Genomic DNA, 21,905 nt, shown 5'->3' on the forward strand with positions numbered 1-21,905 from the left:
AACACAGATTTTTTGAGTCTACTAAGTTGTATTTTATTGTGAAAAAACACATGAAAAATTAATATTATGACAATTGTTTGGCTTAGTTATGGCATTTTCAATCAAATGCGAGGCGAAACAATTGTCACAATATAAATTTTTATATGTTTTTTAACAATAAAAAAACAACTTGACTAAAAAAATCGGTGTTTGATTTAACAATTAATGCATAAATTAAAATAGAGTGCTACAAATTAAAAGCCAAATCAATAGAAATAAAACTTTAGGTGTGCCGCGGAATTCTAGGAAGAATTTTGGTGTGTCGCAGGTGAGAAAAGGTTGCGGAGCACTGCTTTATAGGTTGAGTATGTTAAATTAGATATTCCTCCCGTCTGATAATGATCCATTATCAATTATCTAATCTCTAATATGGTAAAAATATGGAGAAGTAACAATTTCAAGTTTTACAATATTTAAATATTAAAAAAATATCTAAATAATACATATCGGCTGTCCAAACTCTAAACACAGTAAGGGAAATTTTTTTATACATAGTAGGTTTTTTTGCATTTTTGGACTAAGTAGATTCTAGTTAGTCCAAAAATGCAAAAAAAAAACGTACTACAAAAAAATGTCCGTTACTGTGTTTTAAGTTTGGACAGCCGATATGTATTACTTAGATATTTTTTTTAGTATTTAAATATTGTATTTTTTTTTGCATTTTCGGACTAAGTAGATTCTACATAGTCCAAAAATGCAAAAAAACGTACTACAAAAAAAATGTCCCTTACTGCGTTTTAAGTTTGGACAGCTGATATAAGGTTTAAAGAAATAAATAGAGTTTACCTGTGAACATCTTGGTCAGGTACTTGGACTGCTTCCTGGCCGTGCAGACAAGCAGCAACCACTGCGGAAAGAGATGATGATGGTTGGCCAGCAGCTCCGCTATGCTCTTGGAGCTGTTCACGCTCCTGGCGGCCAGGTTCCCCGAATCGGACCCATTCTTCTCTCTATCCTTGGTGAGCGTGGAGCTGGTCATCGAGGCGCCGGTCAATGGAGTCTCGTCGATGGAGTCCACCAGAAGGAAGAGACACTGCTTCGGAGGATCTATCTCCAACAGAGGGAAGAGTATCGCCTTCTTGAAGCAGTCATCTGGGTTCTTTTCTAGATTGTGCGGAAGAAGGGCCTGCTGGATTTCAGGCTCCGAGAGAAGTTTCTCGTAGTAGCAGTTGGCTATCAGCGTCCGAGGATTTACCGGGAGACTGGGAATCGGCGGAGGTACGTCCTCCTGCGACTTCTTCACAGGGCTGAACCTCTGCGCGCCGACAGATGGATCCATGTTCGGGCTGTTAAGAATCGTTTCGCCGATGTTTCTATACTCCACAATGCCAAAGTCCTCCATTCTTCCAATCTTGGGACTCAGTTCTTTCGGACAGCTGGGCGGTTTCAGAACATTTTCATACTCTGGCAGTTCGTCTTCGACGGTTTCCTTGCTTTCGTTGTGCGCCTTCGGGGCGTCTTTTTCCGGCAGAGGCAACTGCTTGTTGCTGCCTTTGGACGATTCCTTGTTGTCGGAGTTGTCGCTGGCCGAATTGCGTTCAGATTCGCGATGTATCCGGCTCTTCGAGGGGGAATTCTCCGCGGAACTCAGAACGGACATGTTGGGGTATTTGAAACTTGCGACTGGTATTCTGGAGACCTTGGTGGCAGATACTTGGGCGTTATTACCTCCGGGGCTAAGAGGGGTCCTGAGTTCTTTTTCGTCGCCGTTCTTGCTTTCCTGACTGTCCATTTTCTTGTCTAAAATATCTCTGAAAAGAGATTTGCTGGCCGAGCTGAGCTTCGCATCATCCAGACCCTTCATCTCTTGGAAAGCGTCGATCTCTGTTGAGTTTCTTCTCTCTTGGGGATTCTTAGAGTCCGTGGAGAGACTCTTCTGCAGAACTGCCGACTTTCTATCCTGGAGAGGCGGCTCGCTCTGCTGCCTGTAGAGCCGGGAGTTCCTCGCGTCCTTCGGCTGCTGCGACAGATTCCGGAGAAAGAGGTTTTCGTGGTTCTCGTAGAGTTTCTGTTCCCTCTCTCCGGGGCTTTGGAAATTCGGCAGGAACGGATTGGTGTTGTTGACTCTGGCCGGGGGCTTCTGCTGGTCATCCTCCATGGAGAGCGAGACCTTAAAATGAGCATACGCAAGGTTAGTATCATTATTTATTTATAAATTTGGCGTTTAATTTGTTGAACTCCATTTTAACTTATGTATTAAATGTTAAATCAAACAGCGATTTTTTGAGTCTACTAAGTTTTGTATTGTATTATTTTTAAACACACAAAAAAAACAATTTTGTGACAATTGTTTAGCCTAGTCAATCTCTCAGAAGAATGTGCGACAAAACGATGTATGATAGATGTTCGAATAGTGAAATAAGGAAGGAATGCAAAGCTGAGATAAGCATTATCGATAAAATTAAGAAAGGTGTGTTGAGATGGTTTGGACATGTAGAACAAATGAGTGAGGAAAGAACGATTAAACAAATTTATGAGGCGAATGTAATTGGGAAAAGGAGCAGAGGAAGACCGAGAAAAACATGGCACAATCAGGTATGCCAAATACTTGAAAGCGGTCAGGTTAGGAGTCGTAACAATCGGCGGGTATGTATGAGGAGATGCATGAACGTGGAAGAGGCGAAGAATGTTTGCAAAGACAGAGTGGTGTGGCGTTCCATTCTCTCTGCCTACCCCTGCGGGGAAGCGGCGTGATGGTTGGTTAGTTAGTTAGTTTTGCCTAGTGATGGCATTTTCAAACAAATGTGCCCCATCAACTATTGTTGGCTCCCGTAAATTATTACTGCACATGTTAAAACCATTACCTAAGTACCTAGAATTGTATAGCTGTATAAGGAGGGTCCGCCTCCATGGTGTAATGGTTAGCACGCTCCACTACCGTTCTGGAGGTCCCGGGTTCGATTCCCAGGGGGGTCAAATAAAGAAAAGTGATTTTTCACTCTTATATTTATTCCATATTATTACCCTGGACTGGTACCTGAAGCGGAGGGCTGATCACCTTTCCTTCATGTGTAAACGATCAAGATAACACTGCGTTTGTATGATGCAGTGCCCTATGCACCATTGGCGTGCGGATAAGGTTTTGAATGAATGAATAAGGAGGGTCAGTCCATTTAATCTTCGCATTTGTTTGTAAACACACGTCTCCTTCGCACAATATCAGCGAGCAGCGAGAGAGAGTGAAACACAACGTTTACATTTATCCATTATAACATGGAGAAGAAATGCTGAGAAAGTGCACACTTCAAGGTGGATAACAATATATTAAATAAATCTATACTTTCAAAAGCATTGGCTGACATGTGACGCCGCGGAAGCTAAGTTTCGGAAGCTATGCTCCCATCTTCAGGTTTAAATATAATTAGTTTATATTTAAACCTAAAGATTAGCATAACTTCCGAAACTAGTTGTCATACTAAAATAAACTGAAGTGGTAAAAAAAAACAAGTGTTTTTCTTTTATAATTGCCGAAACAATAAATAAAATAAATTCTTAATTTTTTTTTAAAATAACATACCTTCAGTCTCTCCTCTACAATGTCGGCCAGCATATCGTCGTACTGCTCTCTCTCATGTATCCTGTCCATGGTGCCGCGCGGCCTTCTCACTCTCTCCTCGGCGCATTCCAGGGGCGGAGCAGACGGGGCCAGAGGTTCGGCTGATTTGAAACAAATTAAAAAGCAAGATCATTAGCAACTCTAAGAGTCCTGCCCTGCTACAACTGACAGTCATAAAATAAAAAAAATCACTAATAAATAATAATAATAAACTATATCCGCTCCCTAGGTGGAGCATATGGAGTCCACAAACTGTCTCCAGGCTTTTCTGTCGGCTGCCAGCTCCCTTGCATCCTCCCAAGTCAGATCCGCGTCCCGAAGTTCTGGCGAGAACTGCTGACGAATTGTCAGCAGTGGTCGGGAACCTGATGCCTTGTAAAAGAGGCAAGCTTGATGGCGGCTCTCAGGAGGCATGCGGAGTACATGGCCGAGCCAACTGAATCACCTTTTCTTGACGACAGTTGTGACCAAGATTTGCTGCGTCCTACGCCTTATCTCTTCATTCCTCACAAAGTCAGACCACCGCACGCCTAAAATTCTCCGCAAACGCCTATTCTCAAAGCTCAAAGACAGTCATAAAATAGAAAAAGATATTACTACATATATAATACTAAATTTAACCCTTAGATGGATGATTTTTAACTGGATCCACGCGGCTCGCATAACCGTATGTGTTTTCACAAAACATTCCCTGTACGCGGCTGACATAACCGTTTGTATTTTTACTTTGCTCCAAGTTTCGAACTGATTCAACTTGAAGGGATTTTTTCATGGTGTGGAACTTTGGATAAAATAATACGTCAATCCTTGGCCTTATGACATCTGTTGAAATATCTGACTAATAATTTGTAAAATCACAAGGATAAATAAAAGAACAGATCCCTGATTTTTCTTGCGGTCGGTAATTAGTTCGCGCCATAATCATGCCCTATATCTGTCTCACTCTCGACGCTACGCATCACCAGTGGGTAAGAGTGACACACGGTGCGTGCTTTGATTTATTTATGTTACGATCTTATTTGTTTATATTACGATATATTTCAAGAATAATGTGACACGAGTGTATTATAGAGTACCAAAAAGGCACAATGAATCCCATTGAATGTTTTTGTTTAGGAAAATAAAACATTTCTTACCTAAATACATGATAAAAGTAATCATTTAAAAAACGGCGAAATACCGCCGCACACCGCACGGGCGTCTCTCAGGAACAAAGTGAATGCGGTTAAAAGGTTAATGAAGATTGACATAAGATTGGATAGCAGCCAAGATGTCAGCCGACATCCGCCATAGCCGAAGAGGCCGGGAATGATGTCCGACGTACCTCTCTCCTCCTGATGAGGCTGGGCATCCTTGGGGCCGTCCTGCACGGTGCTCTTGCGATGCTCCGAGGAGTTGTTGAGGATCTGCATGACCAGCGTACGGATGAACTCGCCCATCGTGAGACTCGTCTCGTTCTGACCCTGGAACAAGAAGAAGAATGACAAATATAAAAAAGGACTATTATACCATTAATTATATAAAACATTAAACCCCGAGTGTAAGTTCCTCTCCAAGCACAAGAGCTCAGTCTCTTTTTTGGAGAGGCACAGCGAATCTAAAACTATCAGTTTCCCATATATATAAATGTTTAGAAATTATATTATGTTGTACTTAAAAATGTAACTATATTAAATAAATAAAATAAAAATTCAAAAAATTTACAACAGGGCTACAAAATTTGACCCTTCAATAGAAGCTAAGAATCTCTGAAGCGCAGCAAACTTATTTGTCTTCTTCTAACTCTTATCCGCACCCAATGGTGCATAGAATGTAAAGAGAATGTATCGCTCACTCCATTCAAGAACGTCATTAATAAAAAAACTTGATTTTTCAGGAGAACGTTTTTAACGTTTAAAAATATAATACAATGTATTAAAAATAATAATAAATATCAAGCCACTTACTGAACTTTTCACTATGCAACAGATCTTTTTAGGTAAAACCTGAAGGTTTTTTAGCCATATATATGAAAAATATTTAGTATGTTTAAAATAATAATTAAACAATACCTTTTCTTTAAAAGGCAAAAACAACACTTTCTGCCCTGTAGCGGGTAAATATTAAGTTAAAAATATGCCTTTTTCGCTGGGATATAGTACATTTTCTGGGCATTCCGAAAACACGCACAACTGAAAATTGACAATTTTTGATTTATGACGTTCTTGAAAGGAGTGAGCGGTATATCTTGTGTCTTCACGGAGTGGTTCTCACCTGCAGGAAGTGCCGGGCCAGCATTCTCCGCTGCAGGGCCCTCTGCTGTCTCGCGGAGGGTCCGGATCCGGGCTGGGAGAGCTCCTTGCACAGGGCCGTCTTCCCACTGCCGGCGTCGCCTGGAAACAGTCCCGTTCAAATGAGGATATTTCAAAGTTCATTTAGACAAGTCAAGTTAGAGAGTAGAAGAGTAGGAGAGTAAAAGAGTAGGAGAGTAAAAGAGTAGGAGAGTAGAAAGTAAAAGAGTAGAAGAGCAGGAGAGTAGAAGATAATAGGAGTAAGAGAGTAGTAGAGTAGAAATACAGTAGAGTAGGAGAGTAGAGATACAGGAGAGTAGAAGAGTAAAAAAGAGTTACCAGTTACCACCGAGCAATATTTTTGGCGAGCATGCCTTCGCTATGGTATGGAATGCACCAGCAGTCGGAAGCGTAGGATGAGAGCGTGCGAGTAGGAGAGTAGGACAGTAGCACAGTAGAAGAGTAAGAGAGAAGAGTAGAAGTAGGAGAGTAGAAGCGTAGGAGAGTAGTAAAGTAGAAGAGTAGGAGAGGAGAATAGGAGAGTAGAAGAGTAAGAGTAGGAGAAGGAGCGTAGAAGAGTAGGAGATAAGTAGGATTGTAGAAGAGTAGGATTGTAGAAGAGTGGGAGAGAAGAAGAGTAGGAGTAGGAGAAGGAGAGTAGAAGAGTAGGAGGTAAGTAGGACAGTAGAAGAGTAGGAGAGATAAGTAGGGAAGTAGAAGAGTAGGAGAGTAGACTGACCCAGTATGAGAGCTCCGCACGTCTTGCTGACGGGCCGCTGCTCCAGGCAGTGCGCCAGCTTCTGGAAGGCCCACTCGCGGCAGTAGAACTTCCTCTTCTCTCCGCCGGCGGCGGCGGCGGTGCCGATCTTGCCGCCCGAGCTGGACTTCTTCATCGAGTGCACCCGGTTCGACTCCGGGGCGAACACCTCCACGGGCACGCAGCCGCGCAGACCGCCCTCATTCTCATATATGGCGTCCCGGCCGGCCGCAAAGTCCCGGAGGTTCTCCCGGGTGAGCTTGGAGGAGGACTTGGTGGCCAGGGCTGAGAGAGAGTTCTTGGAGTTCTCCTTCTGGAGGTGGTCGCGGTAGACGGGAGGCGGCACGTCTCTGGGTATGTAGTCACGCTGCTGCGTCTCGCGGTGCGGGATGACTGCCAGCCCGGCCAGCTCCGTCGGCGTGCGGTCTAGCGTGTTCGCCCGCGCGGCTGCTGCCTCGTTCAAGGACAGCGACCTGGAAGATCGATTCCGGACTTAAGAATTGCCACAAGCATTTTCAAACCTGTCCGAGTAATTGATCACTTAATTCCGATTTTTTTTTCACAAAAATAGAACTACAAATATCAGTTTATAATTTTTTTATTTGAAGAGTTTACGTAAATTTAAAGTTGTAGTTGTAAAGATGGAGACTGAACGGATCATTTTGTTGAAACGTAACGTACCATCGCTCGCGGCGAGCATCACCGAGCACCCGAAACTATGAACGGAGCGCTCGGCTCGCTAAACTGACTATAAGAAGGCTCGCATTGTAACATGTTACGATACGACTGAACTGTGCTAGTCTGGAAATTGGAAGTTGGCCATCCACAATGGCGAGAAGCTCAACAAGCTGCCCTCCAGCGTGACGACCATCGCTCAGGAAGTCGTCCTGCCTAACACTTGGCCATTCTCCAGCCCATGGGATCAAGAGGAAGGCGTTTTAATCATTATCATTATCATCCTATTATTATCGTTATTATCCATGTCTTATAAGCGCCCTTGAGGTAGTATTTTACAAAAATGGCGCAGTATAAATTATCCAAACTATTATTTTTATTTTACGACGAAATGGCTCCGGTCAGTCTTCACCCTTAAATAAACTTAAAAGAGGCCTACATCCAGCAACGAAGAGGCAGTTGAAAATAAAATTGGTATCAAACAGTTTTTTTTTGTTCGCAACCATAGTTGAAATTTAATTTTTATTTTTTAAAAACAAACTGTTCTTTTTATAAGCCGTCATTTGTTTGAGAGTGATTTTGAAATTATCAAAAATTTTGAAGCCGCTTTGACAAGCCAAAAATACTATCTATTTGAAATTAAACACTATTTATAAAAAACACACATCGCTCACTCCTTTCAACAACGTATATATATTAAAAAACTTGATTTTTCAGAAGATCGTTTTTAAAGTTTAAAAATATAATAAAATGTATTAAAAATAAATATCAAGCCACTTATTGAACTTTTTATTGTGCAACACATATTTTTAGGTAAAACCTGAAGGGTTTTTCTCCATTTGAAAAATATTTTTAAAAAATAATTAAACAATACATTTTCTTCAAAATGCAAAAACAACACTTTCTGCCCTGAAGCGGGTAAATATTAAGTTAAAAATATGCCACTTTTGCCGGGATATAGTACATTTTCTGGGCATTCTGGGCAACTGCCAGGGTACTACTGTGTTGGATTATATGGGCCAGTTTAGACGGGCGTCACAAACTCGCCAATAGATTAGTCATCTCACCTCAGATTGATCCTGTGCTCGGCCTGCCGGACGTGCGTGGCCTGGCGCTCCCGGCGCGCCTGGCGGTGGGCCCCCTCAGCCCTGCCGGAGCCCAGCTCGCGGGCGCTCCGCCTCGCCGACTCGCGGGCAAACTTCTCCACCCTTCGGGACAGGCCAAAAATTACACGTAAACATGTATATAAGATATTGGCCAATATCTGTACCCGACGGATTCTCCAGTTCTTTGGACACGTTGCGCGTGGCAACGAGGATAGCCTGGAACGACTAGTTGTGATGGGTAGCCTGGAGGGGAAGAGAGGGAGAGGAAGATCCCCACACGATGGACCGATGGAGTTAAGGTGGTTGGAGCGCTACGTGCAGCTCAGTCAACGGATAACTGGAGAAGAGTCATTGCTTCTGCAAGGGTCACAACCCTCAGCAATGAGGAAAGAGACGGAGAAGAGATGTGTCGCACAAATCGCCACAATAAATAGTCTGAAATAAGCTCCAAGACAATGATACCAACATGAAATCTATACAAGCCTTATTTCTGTTACATAGGCAACACATATTGCACTATAGTTTTAACTAGAAACCTGTAGGCACTTAGACAATTTACTTTAAATTTGTGGTTAGCAGCAGTAACCAGTTGACTTGAAAGGGTTAATAAGTGCGATGGCTAGTTCATAATATAAAGGCGATATTACCTCGAGTATACATCCGCGCTTTGGTTCGCAAAGTTCCCGAAATTCCCTCCGTGATTGTGATTCAGCGGGTCAAAGTTTGGGTCGGTGACTCCGGGCTGCGGAGTACGGGGGTCGTACCGCAGGCTGGAGAACACCCTCGGGGAGTGCGGAGATATCTGCTGCTGGTGACCCGCCTGCCGCGACCGGCTCTCCTTCTTCGGCAGAACCTGGCTGTATATCGGCGCCTGGTTCGAAGCCATCATCGGTGGGCAAAACTAACCGAGTCGCATATCAAAACTTCACACTTCATCAAAACCGATGAAACTCTCAGTTTATCTTATTATTCTAAACAATTTGTCTTGTTATTTGCGCTTCTATGGCACTGTCGTAAATTAACACAGCTATCGTCGGAGATGCAACGCACGTCTTATTAAAAACTTGTAAAAAATTACGAAGTTTATATGAAAATAAATGCGGTTTTTTGCGTAAAATGTAAACGAAAGCTAGAATTAGTCGATTGATTGTTTAGTGACAAAATTTATAGGAACTTGAGATTTACAAAGACAAGGAAAACGATAAATAACGATATAAAATCGCTGTTTAAAATTTGTATTAGGCTGTGTGGAATTATTACTATTAATTAGACCGCTGAGTTTTAAACTGCCGAATCGATTTCACGGCATTCGAACACTGTCACTATTTTCAGTCCTTGTTTTATCGCGGCAGTTTCGCCTCCGTTGGGGCGTCTTCGACGGCCGCAGTGACGTGATTGGCTAACGATTCCGCTTCCTCCATGCCGCGCGATCTAGAGGCGCGTGTACCAGTGTGCGTGATGCTCGGCGCCGCATACTCCGCCCAGGTGAGCCGACGGATCCCAGGCAGGCAGTTGCATGGTGACAACCTGGAAAAGAGACATTTTGTAAATTAATAATAATAAAACCATTATCCGCACCCCAATGGTGCATAGGGCACTGCGTCATATAAACGCAGTGTTATCTTAATGGTTTACACATGAAGGAAAGGTGATCAGCCCTCCGCTTCAGGTACCAGTCCAGGGTAATATTGAATAAATATGACAGTGAAAAAATCACTTATATTTATTTTACCCTCCTTGGGAATCGAACCCGGGACCTCCAGAACGGTAGCCGAGCGTGCTGACCATTACACTACGGAGGCGGACAAAAAAATTGTAAATTAATAAAAATAAAAGGCAGCAAGCAGTATTAGAATAAATACGGTGGAAAACAACGATTACAAATGTTATTTGTTCAGTGCGTCATTCGGATTAGGGAAACATTCGGATTAGGGAAGAGTTCGGATTAGGGAATTGTTCGGATTATGGAATTGTTCGGATTAGGGTATCAATCAGATTGTAAAAGCCGTTCGGATTGGGTATCATCCGGAATAGGAAAGAGATCAATTAAGGGAATTGTTCGGATGAGGGAATGGTTCGGATTAGAGATTCATTCAGATTTCAGATAACAGAGTGTTTTGTTACTGAATGAGGGAAAGACGGGAATTACGGGTTCATGAGAACGCTTATTATTTACATTTTTATTTGCGTACCATTCGGTAATATTTTATATTTTAAAATAATAATTTTTTTAGCTTGAAAAAATCAGACATTTTCTTTTGAACCAACCAACCTACGAACCCTTATCCGAATCCAATGGTGCATAGGGCACTGCATCATTAAACACAGTGTTATCTTAATCGTTAACACACGAAGGAAAAGTGATCAGCCCTCCGTTTCAGGTACCAGTCCAGGGTAATATTGAATTAAAATTAGATTGAAAAAATCACTTATATCACTGGGAATCAAACCCGGGACCTCCAGAACTGTAGGGGAGCGTGCTGGCCATTACACTAGAGAGGCGGACAAATATATCGCTCACTCCTTTCAACAACGTCATATATCAAAAATTGGCAATTTTCAGTTGTGCATGTTTTCGGAATGCCCAGAAAATTTACTTTATCCCAGCAAAAGCGGCATATTTTTACAACTTAATATTTACCCGCTACAGGGCAGAAAGTGTTGTTTTTGCATTTAGAAGAAAATGTATTGTTTAATTATTTTCTTAAATATACTAAATATTTTTCAAATGGAAAAAAACCTTCAGGTTTTACCTAAAAAGATCTGTTGCACAGTAAAAAGTTTAATAAGTGGCTTGATATTTATTTTTAAAACATTTTATTATATTTTTAAACATTTAAAACGATTTCCTGAAAAATCAAGTATTTTGATATATCGCTCACTCCTTTCAAGAACGTCATAAATCATAAAACTTGATTTTTCAGGAGAACGTTTTTGAAGTTTAAAAATATAATACAATGTATTAAAAATAAATATCAAGCCACTTATTGAACTTTTTACTGTGCAACAGATCTTTTAAGGTCAAACCTGAAGGTTTTTTCTCCATTTGAAAAATATTGAGTACTTATGTTAAAAAAAATATCTTTTCTTCAAAATGCAAAAAACAACACATTCTGTCCTGTAGCGGGTACATATTAAGTTAAAATATGCCGCTTTTGCTGGGATATAGTATATTTTCTGGGCATTCCAAGAACATGCACAACTGAAAATTGACGACTTTTGATATATGACGTTGTTGAAAGGAGTGAGCGATATGTTACCCAAATTTCTTGTTATTATAAGATAGAGGCAGATGTTAAGACCAATAAAAAATGAATGCCAACATGTGGCCCCTACACTGGGGCATAATAAAAAGTGACGGATTACAGAAACAAACAGTTCACCCTCTTCCAAAAATCAGATGACTCAATTATTTGTTCCAACTATAAACACTCCTCTAGCCATATTCAAACAGGGTTGCCACTATTTCCTTAAACTATTCAGGATATTAATGTGAGAAAAAAAAATTGCCAAAAAAAACCACAACATGATAAGTGTGTCCAAATACTTTTTTTTATTATTATTTTTTTTAAATACATTAAAATAATACAAAATAATAATAATAATAAAAATAAACCCCCTATCCGCAGCCCAATGGTGCATAGGGCACTGTGTCGTATAAACGCAGTGTTATCTTGTTCGTTGACACGTGAAGGAAAGGTGATCAGCCGTCCGCTTCAGGTACCAGTCCAGGGTAGTATTGAATAAATATTACTGTGAAAAAAATCACTTATATTTATTTGACCCCCTGGGAATTGAACCCGGGACCTCCAGAACGGTAGCGGAGCATGCTGACCATTACACTACGGAGGCGGACAATTCTTAGAAGTTCTATATATTTAAACCAGTTATTAAACATTATTCTTGAATCACTAGAAGTCGGAATATTGTTAAATTAGGAATATAGATGAATGGCAACCCTGTTCTAGACTTGTATACTAGAATGATATCACTTCGAATGTCTAGCAAACGCCAGATGACTCTATGCCAACTCAGTTCATATATATTTTTTAATTTCTTTAAAAAAAAAATTAAAATAAAACTGGAAGGGAGTACCAACACGATTGACCACCTTACTTTAATGATATCAATAAAAAAGTTATAAATACATACTTTTTTTGGCACTCAACATAGTTGAAGAAGAATAAGGAAGTCTAAGTATTTACAGGGCTTATGACATTGTAAGTGAATTACAAATAATCTTTTTATTTGGCTTACAACCTGTCATAGGCTGGTTTAAGTAATCACTAATATATATATATATATATATATATATATATATATATATATATATATATATATATATATATATATATATATATAATATTATATATGAATATATATAAATATATATAAATATAAATATATATATATATATATATATATATATATATATATATATATATATATATATATATATATATATATATTTATATATTTATATAAGCATGAAAAGGATGATATAGAAATTTCGAGAATAATGGTACGCGCATATATCGGTCAGTATGGGAGCATAACGAGAGATACAATCTCAAGATAAAACACTGTTTCTATACGTTGCAGTGCCCTATGCACCATTGGGTGCAGATAAGGGTTAAAAAAAGAAGAAGATATAGACATTTCGTAAATAATCGGGTATTATCACTCGGGAGGAATATCTATTTTAACATACTCAACCTATAAAGGATTGTATTAGACTCGTGAAGTGTTTATAACAGCCGACATAATCAATATCTTCATTCATTATTTACTTTCGCAAAATTCGCCTTCGAAAAAACGTTACTTTCGTAAGTTGGCAATGAATGACGCCACAGAAACGAATCCACACTGCTACTATTACAGCTCTCTCAAGCAGATACATAAAGGGACACGCCCCATAACACGCCCGATCGCGAGTGTTTTTGCCTAGAATTTTCACTCATGAATTACATGAAATTACAGTAACTTTAAACATAAAGAGTAAACTCACTCACAAGTAGGCATAGGCTATGAAACTTATAAAGTTGAAGCCTGAGTAGGGACATGATAAACGGTGTTGCATAAGCCGTAGCTAGATTTCAGAGTCAGTTGGACATTAGGTAATTTAAAAAAAACACGCCCGATCACGTAAAATTTTATGACGTATAGCGGTGTCGGTTTTTCGTTTTATTAAAATATCTAAACTTTAATCCTTCACATCTCCCTTAGTTCTCTACAGATTTCAATAAGAATGCTACCGATCGTCTTGTGATTATTCATATCAATTTATCAGCCAATAATAACGCATCGTGAAAATGACCCAGTCAACACGCGCATATCGTAGTCATACAGGAGAAAGTGACCAAGTGCATTATTTAACAAAAACGTGATCATTGACTATTTGCTATATAACTAGCTTAGTATTACCCTGAAAAAATCCCAAAGGATTTTAAACTTGGAAGTATAATATATTGACTTAGTAAAAATGACGAACTGTATTGATGTTTATTTTCTTGCCAAGCAAAAGTGACTTAAATGGCCCTCCTGAACATTTTACGTTTTGGTAGTTGGTCACTTTCTCCTGTACGACTACGATATATCGGACAGTATGGGAGCATACGCGATTTATAATCTCAATATGTGACTAATGTTTTTTTTGCTAGGAACGTGTGTAATAGACGTCTAGAAAAAATATATAATGAAAATCTGTTTCGCTAATGGATTTTAAAACATTTTGCGGACGCTGTATGCGCCAAAACGTCCGTTTTAAATAAAAACATTACGCGATACTATATATATTTAAAAATATCTAATACGCATTCAAACGTGTGCACTGATTGACGCGACGAGCTATAAGTAACTTATAAAAAAATCGTTACTAAATTGTATTCATTTTAAATGATCGTATCCTAGAACCGAATAAAGTAACAGCTCTTTTTAAAGAAGTCGTAACCAAATTATTTTATTTTTCAATGATCAAATCCAAAAAAGAATCGAGTAAAAGCTTCTTTTGAAAAGTCGTTATTTATTTATGTTATTTTAAATTATTAAATTTAAAAACGGAACGGGTTCTATGAAAAAAATCGTTCTTTAAATACATATATTAATTTAAATGATTGAATTAAAAAACCGAACGACTTCTTCTAAAAGAAACGTTATTTAAGTACTTATATTAATTTAAATTATTAAATTCAAAAACTGAACTTCTTTTTAAAATAAAATCGTTATTTAAATACATATACATATTGATATAAATGATTGAATTCAAAAACCGAAAGGCTTCTTTGAAAAAATCGTTCGTTAAATACATATACATATTAATATAAATGATTGAATTCAAAAACCGAAAGGCTTCTTTGAAAAAATCGTTCGTTTAATACATATACATATTAATATAAATGATTGAATTCAAAAACCGAACGGGTTCTTTGAAAAAATCGTTATTTAAATACATATACATATATTAGTTTAAATGATTGAATTAAAAAACCAAACGGCTTCTTTGAAAAAATCGTTATTTAAATACATATGCATATTAGTTTAAATGATTCAATTCAAAAACCAAACGGCTTCTTTGAAAAATCGTTATTTAAATACATATGCATATTAGTTTAAATGGTTGAATTCCAAAACCAAACGGCTCCTTTGAAAAAATCGTTCTTTAAATACATATACATATTAATTAAAATGATTGAATTCAAAAACCGAACGGCTTCTTTGAAAAAATCGTTCGTTAAATACATATACATATTAGTTTAAATGGTTGAATTCAAAAACCGAACGGTTTCTTTGAAAAAATCGTTCGTTAAATACATATACATATTAGTTTAAATGGTTGAATTCAAAAACCGAAAGTCTTCTTTGAAAAAATCGTCCGTTTAATACATATACATATTAATTTAAATTGTTGAATTCAAAAACCGAACAGCTCCTTTGAAAAAATCGTTATTTAAATACATATACATATTAATATAAATGATTGAATTCAAAAACCGAACGGCTTCTTTGAAAAAATCGTTCGTTAAATACATATACATATTAATATAAATGATTGAATTCAAAAACCAAACGGATTCTTTGAAAAAATCGTTATTTAAATACATATACTTATTAGTTTAAATGATTGAATTCAAAAACCGAACGGCTTCTTTGAAAAATCGTTATTTAAATACATATACACATTAGTTTAAATGATTGAATTAAAAAACCGAACGGCTTCTTTGAAAAAATCATTATTTAAATACAATATATTAATTTAGATGATCGAATTACTTTAAAAATTCGCATTTTAATTCGATCACCCATGTCAACATTCTCAGTATCTTTCGCAACGAATTGATAACATTATTATAAAGAGATTGTGCGGATTTCCGAGAAGTATTCTCAACACAGCAACATGAGACAAACTGTTTTCAAATACAAAATAACAAACCTAGTAGTAGTGAATCCTACCGCAGGTATTGCAAGTAACGCGCGACTTTTTAAAAATCAAACCTATAAAAAAAACACCTTTATTTGATTTCCAAATTTTGCTCTTAATTGTACATATTCGCTCACTCCTTTCAAGAACGTCATAAATCAAAAATTGACAATTTTCAGTTATGCATGTTTCCGGAATGCTCAGAAAATGTACTATATCCCAGCAAAAGAGGCATATTTTTAACATGATATTTACCCGCTACAGGGCAGAAAGTGTTGTTTTTGCATTTTGAAGAAAAGGTATTGTTTAACTATTTTTTTAAATAAACTAAATATTTTTCAAATGGAGAAAAAAACTTCAGGTTTTACCTAAAAATATCTGTTGCACAGAAAAAAGTTCAGTAAGTGGCTTGATATTTATTTTTAATACATTGTATTATATTTTTAAACTTTAAAAACGTTCTCCTGAAAAATCAAGTATTTTGATTTATGACGTTCTTGAAAGGAGTGAGCGATATGATTAAGTAATAAAAAAAAAACTAACTAACTAACCATCACGCCGCTTCCCCCCAGGGGTAGGCAGAGAGAATAGAACGCCACACCAATCTGTCTTTGCAAACATTATTCGCCTCTTCCACGTTCATGCATCTCCTCATACATACCCTAAGCTATAAGCTGAGACAAGCATTATCGATAAAATTAAGAAAGGTGTGCTGAGATGGTTTGGACATGTAGAACGAAGTGTGGGAAGGACGGTAAAAAAAAATTATGAGGCGAATGTAATTGGAAAAAGGAGCAGAGGAAGACCGAGAAAAACTTGGCACGATCAGGTATGCCAAATACTTGAAAGCGGTCAGGTAAGGAGTCGAAACAATCGGCGGGTGTGTATGAGGAGATGCATGAACGTGGAAGAGGCGAGGAATGTTTGCAAATACAGAATGGTGTGGCGTTCTATTCTCTCTGCCTACCCTGCGGGGAAGCGGGGTGATGGTTAGTTAGTTAGTTAGTTGATAATAATAATCTGCTTCCGTGGTGTGATGGTTAGCGTCTTTTAGCTACCGTGCTGGAGGTCCCTGAGGCGCGTCCTGCGGCAAGCCCGAGGGCGCAGGGCCGGGCGAGGGCAACGGCCGCTCGAGGCGATAACAGGTCGCGGCTTGACCTTAGCGAGGTCGCCTATCTGAGCGAGATACGCTCATAGGCTGCTCTTAACACTACATAGAGCGGTGATGCTCTAATTAAAGCAGCTATATTTATATATATATATATATATATATATATATATATATATATATATATATATATATATATATATATATATATATATGTAATAAAATACCTAGGTACCTACCTATACATTTTATTAAGTACTTACAAATAGTACCTACATAAAACAGTTCTACCACCAGATGTCGCATGCGTCGCACTGAATAAAACAAAAGACATCAGATGGAAAAAATATAATATTGTTAACTGTCAGAATCAGATAGATAGAAAATTATTGTAAAGATATATATATATATATATATAAATATATAAATATATATATTATTACTTACTTATAACCCTTATCCGCACCCAATGGTGCATAGGGCACTGCATCGAATTGACGCAGTGTTAGCTTGACCATTGCTCACATGAAGGCAAGGTGATCACTCTTGCGCTACAGGAACCAGTCCTGGGTAATATTAAATAAATATTACAGTGTAAAATCACTAATATTTATGCACCAACAGGTGCGGATAAGGATTAGAAGAAGAAGTCATTGAAAATTTTCTCCTAATTCTGAGTCAGAGATAAAAAAAACAGGACTTATGATATATTATCGCTTTATCTGATATAGATTTGAAGAAAACTTATCTCTGCGATGTGTGTATAATTTTAATTACGTTCTGATGTCGCTCACTCCTTTCAAGAACATCATAAATCAAAAATCGTCAATTTTCAGTTGTGCATGTTTTCGGAATGCCCAGAAAATGTACTGTATCCCAGCAAAAGAGGCATATTTTTAACTTAATATTTACCCGCTACAGGGCAAAAAATTTTGTTTTTGCATTTTGAAGAAAATGTATTGTTTAATTATTTTTATAAATAAATTAAATATTTTTCAAATGTAGAAAAAACCTTCAGGTTTTACCTAAAAAGATCTGTTGCACAGTAAAAAGTTCAATAAGTGGCTTAATATTTATTTTTAATACATTGTGTTATATTTTTAAACTTTAAAATCGTTCTCCTGAAAAATCAAGTATTTTGATTTATGACGTTCTTGAAAGGAGTGGGCGATGTGTGATTACACATACTTATGTAAAACAAGAAATAGGAATTTAATCGTATCATCGTATAAGAAGGGTCATGCGCGAAATTGCATGACAAAGGGCAAAAAATATAATATAAATCCAACATTTTGAGTGTGTCCAAATACTCGTTCACAAAATCTGGATTATCTCCAATTACAGGAGTTACTTTCGTATTATTTTTTGACATCTCATCAAAGATGAAGAAGAATACGGAAGTCTGGGCATTTACAAGGCTGACGACCGTCATAGGCTGGTTTATGTGATCACTTTACACACGTGTAACATTCGCCAATTCTACCCATTATTGACAACCACACTACTCATATTCTTGGAAGTTCTATATATATGAACCAATTTAGAAATCTTGTTCTTGAATCACTAGAACTTCACTAGAGACATCTATTGGTGAGATGAAAAGAAGCATTTTTACTGAGCAGAAACTTTTTTATTAGTATGTGAGGTCCGAATCCTGGATTATAATCACACACATGAAAAACGCCAGAAAATATCATTTTTGTTTTTATTATTTTAGCTTATAATTTGACCAGTTAATTTATTTACAACATTTTGAGTGTGTCCAAATACTTGTTCACAAATCAGAAATAATAGAAACAATGAGAGAAGATCTCAACTGGTTACCTATAATAATAATAATAAGCCCCCTATCCGCACCCCAATGGTGCATAGGGCACTGTGTCGTGTAAACGCAGTGTTATCTTGATCGTTAACACATGAAGGAAAGGTGATCAGCCCTCCGCTTCAGGTACCAGTCCAGGGTAATATTGAATAAATATGACAGTGAAAAAATCACTTGTATTTATTTTACCCCCCTTGGGAATCGAACCCGGGACCTCCAGAACGGTAGCCAAGCGTACTGACCATTACACTACGGAGGCGGACCTATAAAAATACACTAATATATATTATACTTATCTTTATATATAAATTATTTAACGATAAATTACCCAAATATTTTAAGTATAAAATAGTTTAAAATTTAAAAAAAAATCCTGGATATAATACTAGAAATAAGGATAAAATAAGACTGCCATTTTTTAAATAAAAAAACAGTCGCAAAATTGTTTAATGTATAAGGGTTTGAAAATGTATGATGAGATGCCTCAATGTATGGAGAATGAAAAGAGTCTGTAAGAGTTTAAAAATAAATGTTTTGTATACTGTAAGGAGATGTAAATATATATGATGTAAATTAAGTGTTAATAAAACTTTGTAATAAATGTAATATAAGATAACTAAAGACATAATACATTTTAAAAATTAAAATATATAGTAGAATTTATGACGATACTTAATGATGTCAGATGACGATCAATTCGCTCACTCCTTTCAAGAACGTCATAAATCAAAACACTTGATTTTTCACGAGAACGTTTTTAAAGTTTAAAAATATAATACAATGTTTTTAAAAAAAATCAAGCCACTTACTAAACTTTTTACTGTGCAACAGATCTTTTTAGGTAAAACCTAAAGGTTTTTTCTCCACTTGAAAAATGTCTAGTTAATTTAAAAATATAATTCAACAATACCCTTTCTTCAAATGCAAAAACAACACTTTCTGCCCTGTAGCGGGTAAATATTAAGTTAAAAATATACCGCTTTTGCTGAGATATAGTGCATTTTTTGGGCATTCCAAAAACATGCAGAAGTGAAAATTGACGATTTTTGATTTATGACGTTCTTGAAAGGAGTAAGCGAATCGATAGACTTTAGTGATTCAATCGATAGCCCGGGTTCGATTTCCAAAAGTTTAGAAAAAAAATAAGTTATTTTTTTTCCTAAATATCAATATCTTCTTCATCTATGTTGAGATAACAATATAAATATTACGACTTTGCTCAATGCTACCCAGGAATACAATAGTTTAAGGCAATTAATTTTGACCGTCGAGTCGAGAAATAAGTAATCATAGGAATTTATAACAACAAATAGGGGGCAATGTCATACTTACGACGGCGTTTCTTCGAGTCACAGGAGCATATGGCTTTCTATCCACTCTACCTACCCGTGTAGTAAAACAAGGTGACCTTTTTTTAACGAAAAAAATCTTTTCGAAATACATAAAGGCTTTTTTTTCAATTTTTAGTTGCAAGACCTCGTGTAAAGAAATGTCTATGAAAGTGAACACAATTTAATATGTATGACTCATTACGCCTGCTTCTCAGCCTTTTATGATGTCGTTCATTCACGGGAAAATGAAAGGATGAAACAGAAGATGGCAAATAAAACGTTTAAATGATTTAAACAGCACGCCCGAATGTTTTAAGTCACCAAAAGTCGCGAAATAATACACCAAAATCGGCATAAAAATAAAGCGTAAACACTAGCGAAAATATCGATGACATTAGTCGAAGTTTTTATAGTAAGACAATCATGAATTGTGTATTTTGTTGCCTCAAAAAAGACGGTGTCATTGTTATCATTTCCTTCATCCTTATTTACGTTTATCGGAAGTTTATTATGCTAATATGAGCGTAATAAACGCCTCTGCTGCGGGAACACACAACCCTCCCACTAATTTTTAACACTCGCAAAACAGTGTCTGGCGGAAACGTGAGTGTTGTAAACAAATATGTACCTTATCGACGTAGATCTGGAAGCCTTGTCTGTCGAGTTAATCCATTGGGTATGTTTTTGTACGCACAATTCAATAATTACTAGACTTTTTACGATTTATTACAGGGCTAAACGCCAAACCCGAGCGAAGCGACCGGTCGAATTGCACAACAAAAGCTACTGAGTAGTTCCGAAAGCGGCCGCTCTCGACAGAAATTGAATGGCGCTAATTCATCGCACAGTTCTTACTTAGGGTTGAAAATTAAAAAGAGGAAATTGGGAATGTGGTTGTATTGTGCAACCAAAAGACGTTAAAAAGTATTTCAATTGGAGACATTACACTAAAAAATCTAATAGAATCCATAAGGTACAGTATATAATTAACATTTTTGTACATTAGTTTTCATAATTATTTTTTTTTAACATTTTATAATTGTTGAACTCTATTTGACAAGGTTCTTCCAACCACGAATATTTGTTTTTTACGTAGAAATTTCATGTATTTTATCTTCTTTATAAATATATCAGAATTTATTATTTAACGAAGTTTTTTTATTAAACTTGCCTCCCAAATGTCAATTTTAAATTTGACCTTTTAATATTTTTACCGAAGAACTTGATTTGCAACGATGCTGTAAGATATTTTCGAATTTCAGATGTTAACCATCTTAGTGACAAAAAGCACGATCTCGCTCGCACTAAAACGACAAATAAAAAAAAAATTCAGTCAGATTCGATATGTTAATCTCTGAATGTGAAGATATTATGAAATATTTTTAAATAAAATAATAAAACAAAACAAAAAAAAAACAAATAATTTCCTAATATAAACGTTTTTATGAAATTTTGTATGTTGGTAAAATTACATTATTATTATTAAATTACATTATGACAATATTACTTTTATACATTTATGTATAATAATAATAATATAATAAAACCCTTATCCGCACCCCAATGGTGCGTAGGGCACTGTGTCATATAAACGCAGTGTTATCTTGATTGTTTTACACATGAAGGAAAGGTGATCAGCCCTCCGCTTCAGGTACCAGTCCATGGTAATATTGAATAAATATTAAAGTGAAAAAATCACTTATATTTATTTTACCCCCCTTGGGAATCGAACCCGGGACCTCCAGAACGGTAGCCGAACGTGCTGACCATTACACTACGGAGGCGGACAGATACTATTTATGTATATAAGTCTTAATTATTAAA

The 21,905-nt window shown here is 36.9% G+C and overlaps 1 protein-coding gene across 2 annotated transcripts in view; it reads right to left on the bottom strand.

Moving 5' to 3' along the window:
- LOC148312321 (uncharacterized) overlaps positions 1 to 20,852 on the bottom strand; it is a 61,445-nt gene extending 40,593 nt beyond the window's left edge. Inside the window, exons 1-8 of one of the 2 annotated variants that reach the window (XM_088277467.1) lie at positions 20,710 to 20,852; positions 9,051 to 9,930; positions 8,365 to 8,505; positions 6,605 to 7,095; positions 5,849 to 5,967; positions 4,920 to 5,058; positions 3,557 to 3,696; positions 826 to 2,149 (exon numbers count right to left, since the gene is read on the bottom strand). In XM_088277467.1, the coding sequence (XP_088133593.1) occupies positions 826 to 2,149; positions 3,557 to 3,696; positions 4,920 to 5,058; positions 5,849 to 5,967; positions 6,605 to 7,095; positions 8,365 to 8,505; positions 9,051 to 9,292 (2,596 nt within the window). In that variant the 5' untranslated portion in view covers positions 9,293 to 9,930; positions 20,710 to 20,852. Of the gene's footprint in view, positions 1 to 825; positions 2,150 to 3,556; positions 3,697 to 4,919; positions 5,059 to 5,848; positions 5,968 to 6,604; positions 7,096 to 8,364; positions 8,506 to 9,050; positions 9,931 to 20,709 lie in introns of those variants that run through there. The other variant, XM_088277468.1, reaches the window with a different exon arrangement.
- Between the last annotated feature and the right edge of the window lie 1,053 nt (positions 20,853 to 21,905).

This window comes from Brachycentrus maculatus, unplaced genomic scaffold (assembly GCF_059751285.1).
Source record: "Brachycentrus maculatus isolate JH-2025_06_01 unplaced genomic scaffold, ASM5975128v1 h1tg000043l, whole genome shotgun sequence".
Taxonomy (NCBI): domain Eukaryota; kingdom Metazoa; phylum Arthropoda; class Insecta; order Trichoptera; family Brachycentridae; genus Brachycentrus; species Brachycentrus maculatus.